This window comes from Gavialis gangeticus, unplaced genomic scaffold, assembly GCF_001723915.1.
Source record: "Gavialis gangeticus isolate Ggan-Ray unplaced genomic scaffold, GavGan_comp1, whole genome shotgun sequence".
NCBI classification, from domain to species: domain Eukaryota; kingdom Metazoa; phylum Chordata; order Crocodylia; family Gavialidae; genus Gavialis; species Gavialis gangeticus.
Window position 1 is genome coordinate 8,824,755 of NW_017729029.1, and position 9,481 is coordinate 8,834,235.

The following is a 9,481-nucleotide window of genomic DNA, read 5'->3' on the forward strand; positions in this document are numbered from 1 at the left end:
TGGCAAATGTCTGAAATACGTTCTGCAGTGGCAACTGGCTACCCTCATCCTGGGAGGAGGTGAGTATATGTGAGGTTTACTCTGCTCAGAGCAGCAGGATAATAGCTTGCTTCCCTGCTATTGGCTTTTTGAGCGCACAATCTGTAGTTGAAAGCTGCACACGGTTCGAAGGGCAGCTGAAGGAAATAAGCATTTTCAACTGGAAATTATATGGGGGAGGTGCTTGTAGAGCTGATGTGGTGTTATTTTTACACTGACATCAGCTCCTTGGTACCAGCAGGTCCAAATCTCAATCCCTGACTCTGAGATCCTAGGTTAAAGGTTTCTTGGCTTCTGAGGAGAACAGAAGCTGTTAACTGCAGTGAGGTTTTCTCTTGTGTGAAGACCCTGGCTCTTCAGTGCCATCTTTTGAGTCCCACCTCTGGCGATCTGCACTGCAGGGCTTCGGTTTAAAAGTAAGCATTATGTTCTCAAACCTACCTTGGGCACCTGGCAATGAATTTATCTCATTTGGATTCAAACAAAGTCTGGGAAAAGATTTGGCTGTATTCACAAAAAGCAGATTTCTGATATGCTGTATGGAAGCCCTCTCAAGTGCTTTTTGGCTTGTAGCATGCTCTGTGCAACCAGCTGTTTGTCCAATAGACAGAAAATAAGCTGTTCCTGTTGCAAGGAAAATGTTAATAAAGAAATAAAAAATAAATAAATAAAAGGCCCTTTGGCCCAGGAAATCTGAACTCCCTTTGCCTTCCACACAGACCCATTTGCTTAATCTGAGGAGGCACTCTGAACCTTTTAAGGGATATTATCAAGTACAATAGAGTAAGCCTTGCTCTCGCCAGTGGCAGTTGGTTGGGAAACATTCAGCATGTTTGCTCTTGCTAACAGCATAGAGGAGAAGTACAGATTTTTTTCTTTTTTGCACTTCTTAGCAAGAAGTGTGACTGGCCCCAGATGCAGTAAGTATAACAAAACCAAGTGGTTCAGTTCTTAGAGGCATTAAAAATAAAATTTGAGACAAGGATCAATGTTTGCCAGAATATCAAAGGGAGAGGGAGTCTGTGAGAAACTATTTTTTCATGCTCCAAGGATAGTTCTTATTTAGCATTTGCAGTTTGAAAATCCTTCTGCGAGTAAGTGAGTCCTGCCAGGATTGCTTTAAGTTGAGGTTTTCTCTTGTGTGGCATTAGAAGATCAGCAGTGGTGACTACAACCCGGGTGATGTTTATTAGGGCTGTGCAAAATTTTGGTGGTTGTTTAGTTTAGTTTTGGATTTGGATGTTTCGACAGTCAAAACACTGAATCTCAAACGAAATGCAGGGCTCTGAAACCACTCCGAAACGAAATGGGCCATGTGAAATGTTTCAGAGCTGTTTCAGAGGTGAGCTGGTAGGGAAAGAGGGAAGGGGCCAGGTGGGAAAGGACTGCTATGATATTGACATCTGTAGCAGGCCAGTGACAATGATCTGTCTCTCGGGTCCCTTCCAACTACAGTGCTGGGAAATGAAACCAGGGGCTGAAGGAATGTTCTCAGGTACCTGAACATTCCCCCAGTTCCTGGTTCAATTCCCCAGCTCCCCGATCTTTCCCCTAGCTCTTTGATCACTTCCCCCACGTCTTCCCAGGGGGCACAGACCTCCAGATGATACGGGATGACAGCAGGCTGCCACTACCAGCTGGGGATGGCGGCACCTCTGGGCTATTTTTCCAGCCAGCAGCAGCAGCTTGCTGAAACCCTGCATGCAGATCCAGGGGCCTGTGCCCCCTGGAAGCAGCTGGGGGAATGATCAGAGAGCTGGGGATTGAACTGGGAGCTCCAGGTGACTGTTGGGCCACCCCAGCTCCAGGACAGCATGTGGCGCCCTGCCAAGCGCAACATGGTGCAGCTGCTGCGCAGGTGCCAGGCAGGGAGGGCGATTCCCGCTGTCCCACGCTGTACGGGGGGGTGCTCTGCCACAAGCCCTCAAAGGTACCAATCACCACTGCCAGAGCCGGTGAATGTGGGGCTTTTTTTAAAGCTCTGTACTCACCAGCTGCAGAGTATGTGTATGACAGCATCCTGCTGCTGCTGACTGGGGCCAGGGCCAGCGCCAGCACTTGAGTCTGCCCAGTGCAGCCCATGCCGAATGCTGGGAAGAGCCCAGTTCTGGCGTTGGCCTCAGCCGGCAGCAGCAGCCTGCTGTCATCCCGCACTCAGATCCGGGGCCCATATTCACCGGGAGGGCTGCAGGGCTGTGCCAGACTCCTCCCGGGGATCTGTGTGCAGGATGACAGCAGTCTGCCACTGCCAGCAACTGATACTAGTTTTGTTTTGAACAGTTTGAGGTGCAGTTTCCCAGACACTCCTGCACCCATCTCCTTGAAACTTGGCAGGCTTCACGGCCTCAGAAGGGGCTAGTATCCATGCAAGTTTCATCTGAATCAGGCAAGAAATGACAAAGTTAGAGGCAGTTTTGCGATACCCCATTATAGCCAATGGCTGAAACACTATCAAAATTCCGAAACAGCTCCAAAACAGTTTCAGTCAAAACGAAACAGAACAATGATTCGAAACACCAAAACAAGTCACTCTCTGTCTGATATACTGAATCTGAAATGGAAACGAAGCACAGGCATTTTGCACAGCCCTAATGTCTAGCTAAGGCTGTTAAACTGGTCCACAAGTGATACTGCCCATTTAATTGGCTTCATGGTTGGATAAGTTCTCTGCTCAAAATGTGGCACTAATGGAGATTTTTTTTAAAATCAACACACGGTCAGTCTTGAATATCATTCACTTTGGACCACATGCTGGGGTTAAAAGTAAGATTCTAATCATAAACTGGTTGTCTATGCTTTGCTCATGTTAACTGCTTACACGCTGAATATGAATATCTTCCTTGCCATCATGTCACCTTGGGATAACCTGACCTTTGTATTCAAAGGTTCAGGGTTTACTGGTACCTTTTGAAGCCAGTTACTGAGAAGTCCTCTGAGTCTCCCTCTTGAGATCTGCTTTTTTTAGTATGGGTGATCAACTGCTTTGTCTTAGCTCTGTGCTCTGCAACAGGTGCAAATCACAGTTACTATGCATGGCTTGGGAGGACTAAATAAAAAGCTTTATTCATGTGCATTGCAACTGAAAGTCTCTTGCTCTTCCACAATGCATTTCTTTCATTAAAACTCTCTCTCTCCCCTTCCTTCCCCCTCCTCCCCATCTGCCCCTTCCTAATTTCATGATTCTTGCTGGAGACAGGAGGCTACAATCTTGCCAACACGGCCCGCTGCTGGACATACTTGACTGGGGTCATCCTGGGGAGAACGCTGTCCTCTGAGATCCCAGATCACGAGGTAAGGCTTCGACAAGCTCTCCCTTCTCTGAGCGCGACAGCTGAGTCATTCCACCTAATCAAAACTGCGTCCTTGCCACTCAATACAGTTTTGTTGAGAGACACTCCTGTAACAATAACACACTGTCCCCACAGCATAGTGGACTCTTGTTCCCAAAACCCGAGACAGTCTGCATCTTTTTACAAGGGAGCATAGAAGCCAATCAGTTGCAGAGTCTCAAATAATTACAGAGGGAATGGGAGAGGGGTTTACCTGTTTGCACAAAGAGCTCTTTGGGGGACACACATATTTTCACCAGAAAAAAGTGAGACCTTTCTCAAATTAGATTTAGCTTTTGTTTGCTTCGATTTATAGAAAGTTCCAGATGCAGCTTTTGGACTGTCCCAGCATTTGACCATGAGGCTGGTTGATCTTGAAGTGCAGGACCCCTCAGAGATATTTCTCAAGTCTGCAACAGAGCTGGGTGACCAGCTGAAGGGATTTGTACAGGAACAGGAGATCTGCCATTTATTGAGTCAGACCATAGGTCCATCTAGCCCAGGGGTGGGCACAATATGTCCTGCAGGCCATATCTGGCCCACCAATTTTTCTATTTGGCCTGCTGCACCAGCAGAGGTTGGAGCCAGAGCAGCCCCTGCCCATGCACTGGATAGAATCAATTGACAGGTCCGTGGGGTGGCAGCTCCATCCCCTGCTGGCACAGCTGAGGACACTGGACAGGAGCAGCCCTGCCGTCCGCCCGGCACTGTGCAGCAGCCTGGGAGATGGAGTCCAACCCTGCAGTGCCGGGCAGGCAGGAGGGTGGAGCCAGAGCTGCTTTTTCCCAGTGTCGCCTGCAGCACCAGCAGAGCCCGGGATCCTTCCCACCTGTCCAGCACTGTGACAGTGGGGGTGGGCAGGGGATCTGAGGCCTCCCCCACCCTGGGTCTGCCTAGAGCAGGGGTGAGCAGTTATCTCGGGCAGAGGGCTGCTTACTGAGTTTTGGCAAGCCATCAAGGGCCGCATGACAGGCAGCCGGGGCAGATAAATATTCATTTTCTAAATTTTTTAGGTGCCCCGTGGGCCAGATAGAATGGCTTGGCAGGCCACATTCAACCTGCAGGCCACATTTTGCCCACCCCTGGCCTAGAGGGTGTGGAGGGAGGCCAAGAGGAGGGGGCATTTCCTTCCCCCCGCAACTCCTGCAGCCTGGCTCTGTGGGGCTGCAAATGCTTCTGCTTCCACTGCCGCTCTAGCACCAGTCTCAGCCTGGCTGGAGGGAGCTTGTATGTGTGTGTGTGTGTGTGAGAGAGAAAGAATGAGAGTGCGTGCAGCCCTCAACAGTTCGCTATAATTCATTAAGTGGCCCTCCAAATAATTGCCCACCCCTGGTCTAGCCCCACATCTTGTCTCACACAGTGGCAGAGTGTAGATGCTGGAGTGAGGATGGGGTATGTGAACTGAATATGTCCAGGATTTTACAGCCCCTGCTCCTCTCTCCCTGCACCTTCTAGCCTTCAGAGGTTAAGAAGTTCTGATTCACAGGCTGCTCCCCTCTAAAACTACCTGTACCTCTAAAAACAAAAAACAAAAAAAACAACCCAACAAAACTGTTTCCTGACACAGTATAATTGTAAATGTTCTTCCCCACTACAAATGTTTCTCAGTTCAGGGATCAGTGGTAGAAAGCCCATGAAGACTAAACAGTATGTAAAACGTAGCCCAGGTCTACAATGATAGCTTAACACTTGCTGCTTCTAGTGTCTTTCATCTGTGGGTTTACTAGACCAGAATTTATGGAATAGAGTAAAGAGCACGTTTTTGAAAAAGAAGCAGATTTCAGCTTCATGTTTGGAAGCAAGGGCCATAAAAGTCTGCTTGCCAGGCTTGTGAAGCCTCCTATTTAAAAGTGAGCCTCTGACTGCATAGCATATCTGAATGAGTATTTGGTATCCGTGGAGAATAAATGGCAAGAGAATGGTTTGCATTATGGGAATTCGTTGGCATCAGTTGTTACCTTTATTCTTTTTCCTGTTAATCTGAATATTTTATTTGGTATGTTAATGATCTCTTAGCAGACGGCATTGAAGTGTAAGTGAAACATAGAAATGGAACATCTGTAGGCTGTTGCCGGGCATATGGTGTTGCATCATTTGGCTCCGAGCTTTATAGCATCTTACTGCAAACACGCTAAGCCAGGGAATGAGTTATGGAAAAAGGAAGAGCTTTGCCTGCTAAACTGATTGCTGTGAGTGTGAGGAATGCAATTGGCCGGATTTGGTCAACAGTAGATTCCTTTTTCAGCATTGCCATGGCTTTGAAACCTTTTCAGGGTTTTTCAATAAAGCTGTTTTTAAACAATCTGCATTTGGAGGGGAACCCAGACCCTATGATGGTAGTTCTGTTTCTAGTGTTCCATTTATGAATTCTAAGTAAGTGTTTTGCAGCAAGCTTTTAGATTTTAGTGTAAAGCAGTAGCATCGCATCTAGCAGGACCCCAACAAAGATGGAATTAAAAACCTCTCTAGCTTAGGGTAATCAGTTAGTTCAGCCAACAAAATAGCCAGCAATGAATAGAGGAGATTGTCACCATCACACATTCAAATCCAAGATTACAAGCAAATCCAAGACTATAAGCATTCTCTTAGTAAGAAAACACTCTATCCTCCCCAGTTGCCTTGCTAACACTTGAGTACTGCTTTCCTCTGTTAACAGCTCCACTCTGTCCAGCCTCACTCCTTGATGGTTCGCTTGCTCTGAGTCTATACCTTACCTCATGCTATCTTTCATGTCTAGGACTGCCTCTCTCTCTGGGTCCTCTGCTTAAAACCTGCTATAGTCACCTCATTTTCTAGGCTGACCCAGCTTTCTTTCACTCTGTCCTTTGTGGCACTGTTTTTTTTCATCAGATCCAGGAACATGACTGGTGCTTTATTTAGGGTTCAGGCAAACTGGCTGACACAACAAATATACCATAAAACTAGTATAACTATAAAACATGTAGATCAGTGATTCCCAAAGGGTGTGTCACAATAGTGGTGGGCCAACCTGCATGGCAGGATTGGGCCCGTGGACTGCATCTGGTTTGTGGACTCTTCCTGCAAAGTGTGCTGTCAATTCTAATCAAGAAAAAGAAAAGTGTATCCCGTGTATCAGAAGTTTGAGAAACTCATCCAGATGAATAGGGCATGATAATGCTGAATGTAGTTACAGTAAAAGTAAAATATTTCTCTTCAGCTTACTAGAATGCAATAATCTTGTTAACAAAGAGTGGATAAAAAAGTCACTTGACATTTATTTGGACTTCTGAAAAGCCTTTTTTTTTTTTAAGTCTCTCACCATAGCTACTAAGGGAAAAAAAGTTCTGTTGGTAGGAAAGGTGAAGTACTGTCCTGGGTCAAACTTTGACTGAGAGAGGATAAAACTAGTGATTTATTTTCATCATTGCAAAAGGCCTATAGCAGAATATCAGAAGTGTTCCACACTGGGACACATGTTGTTAAATATCTTACATGATCAGGTGGGCAGCAAAGAGGCAACATTTCCAGATGAATTACCTAGGTTAAGCAAAACCAATGCAAACGGAGGGACCTGGCCAAATTAAATGAATGGGCAGCATGACAGCAGTTGAAACCACCTTGCTGGTGCCAGCAGTTAATGTATAACAAGTTATTCCAGTTATTGCCCATGCTTCCATGTTGAACTCTAGTCATACAGGAAAAAAAAACTTGAGCATCTTTGTGGTCAGCTCAATATAAGCATCTGTTCCACAGAACTGCAATAACTATGTAAGCAAACAAAATGCTAGGATGACATTGGCAATGTATAAAATGCTATTATCCATCAGCAATACACCCTCCCATGGGGTACAGGTCTTATTTTGGAACGATAAAACCATCAGCATGTGCTGGAGATGTCTGACCAATGTGGTGTGACCTTCTGTATGAAGATATTGAGTATTTTCTAAAGGTGAAATGGATACAAGGGGATGTGCTGACTACAGAGGTGAGGAAAGAGAGGTACCTGTGTGTACTTTATGCTTCTGGAATGTGCCCAAAGAAACATAGTAATGGTAATCATGTAATATAATTTGTGGTTCTACCTGGGTTCTTAAGTAGAGCAAATAGAAGGATATGAGGGCATAACCTAACTGTTAATTGACAGGAGTAGGAAGAAGAATTTCCCTGAGACAGGTTTATTCCACAGCTGCACACTACAGGATTCTAGCAGCTTTCTCTGCAGAGGTTTGTGCTGACCACTGGTGAAGTCAGGTTACCGGAGCATAATGCAGTTTCTTGGTGTATTTTGTGAAGTGCCCTATGGCTGGCTGTGCTGTAAATAAATCTTTCCCCTCCTATCTTAGGTTTCCCTAAGGAGACAGTTAGCCTGATGATATCTAAGTGGCTGATAGGAATGCTTCAGAGCAGGGGTGGGCAAAATTGCAGATCCGGCCGGTGGCTGGACTCCATTTCCCAGCAGCCCCTGCCCGCATGGCTAGGGCTGGATTCTGTAGAGACCCCAGCAGCGCAAGGCCAGGGTTTCCACAGAGACTGGCCCCAGCAAGGCGCAGCAGGGCACAGAGCTGCTCTAGAGCCGGGCTGGGATCTTGTGGCAGTGACAGTGTGGTCCAGAGCCAGGGCAGAGCGCGATCTGCAGCATCTGAGCTCTGGACAGGGGTATGCAGGCAGTGGATTGCGGCTCTGCCCTGGCTCCTTGCAGTGGTGACAGCGTGGTCCAGAGCAGAGGCAGAGCCACAATCCTCTGCCTGCATGCCCCTGCCCAGAGCACGCGGGCTACAGATCGTGGCTCTGCCCTGGCTGTAGAACACGCTGTGACCACAAGATCCCAGCCTGGCCTCGGAGCAGCTCTGTGCCCTGCAGTGTACCAGCAGGGAGGGCTTGGGGGGCTATAGCCACCCCAGAATTCCCTGTAGCTTCCATAGCCACCCCTCCCAGCGGCAGTGCTGTTGCTGCCTGTCCCGCACAGGTGGCGGCACCTGAGCCTACCCGGCTCCCGCCTGCAGCACAGCCCCCCGTAAACCTCCCCCATCAGGAAGAGGCTGGTGCTGTTGCTGGGGCCAGTCTCCACAGAAACCCATGGCCCCATGCTATCACAGGGTGGCTGCTGCTTGGGTCTCCATGGAAACTGGACCCAGCCACGCAAGCAGGGGCTGCTGGGAAATGGAGTCCACTGCTGGCCGGATCTGGCCTGCAGGCCAGACTTTGCCTGCCCCTGCTTCAGTGGAAGGACTTTTTAAAGAAATACCTCAGTCTGTATAATACTATCCTGAGGTGGGGTGTGAGATTTCTTTCTCACCCAGCTGAGAATCAAGTTAAGCCCTGAAGTATCAACATTCAGAGCCATTATTTTCACTAGTGACTGCAGATGCTATTTTTCATATAAATATATAAGCATATTTTGGAACCGATTAAACATCAATAATATGCTGCAGCCTAGAGTGCCACAGGCCAGCAATTATATTTCCTTTAAACGGTTTTCCTTTTATCAGTTTTAAAACTACTTTTTGCTTCCCCCTCAGAGCTTGCCTGTGGTCTTAGCTCTTGAACTGTAACCAAGATCAACAGTTTCTGAAACTGACTGTCTTGACAGGAAAGTTGAAGGATTTTGTTTGTTTTCTTTAATGGGAACTAATGCAGTTTCTTGCCCCCTTTTCCCCTCTTCTGATCCTTTGCTAAACAGGATCATTTCATAATGCTGAGCATAATATTTACTTAGCTGAGAGTAAAGGTCTCACTAAAGTTTTCTTCTTGGGTACTGAAGGCCCATTTGCATTGAAGCTGAGCTATCCATGCAAGGGTCAGGTTGGCAATTGTCCATAAGCCAGGGGAGTCTTGCCTAATAAGTATGAGGTAAATTAGACTTTGTTGGCTTGTAATTAATACACACATCATGTTTGTAAACATGGTGCACCCCAGCATGCTATGTTGAATCACCATCTGATTATCCCCTCCAAATCCAATTAAAGCCATGTTACCTATGCAGAATGCTGAGAGTATCCTGCCTTACTCAGTATATGGTCCTAGACCAGTGGTCACCAACCAGTTAATTTGCGCCCCAAGCTGCAGCGGAGCTCAGGGTGCAAAGCCCAGTATGCAACGGCAGCCATCTCACCCCACATACAGATTGGGGGGGGCATTTGCCCCCCCCCCCC

The 9,481-nt window shown here is 47.2% G+C and overlaps 1 protein-coding gene across 1 annotated transcript in view; it reads left to right on the plus strand.

Moving 5' to 3' along the window:
- The window catches only part of LOC109300516 (phosphorylase b kinase regulatory subunit alpha, skeletal muscle isoform-like), a 180,850-nt gene extending 177,022 nt beyond the window's left edge, over positions 1-3,828 (plus strand). Inside the window, exon 40 of the mRNA XM_019521178.1 lies at positions 3,236-3,828. Coding sequence (XP_019376723.1) covers positions 3,236-3,525 — 290 coding nt within the window. The 3' untranslated portion in view covers positions 3,526-3,828. The remainder of the gene's footprint in view (positions 1-3,235) is intronic.
- The last annotated feature ends 5,653 nt before the right edge of the window (positions 3,829-9,481 follow it).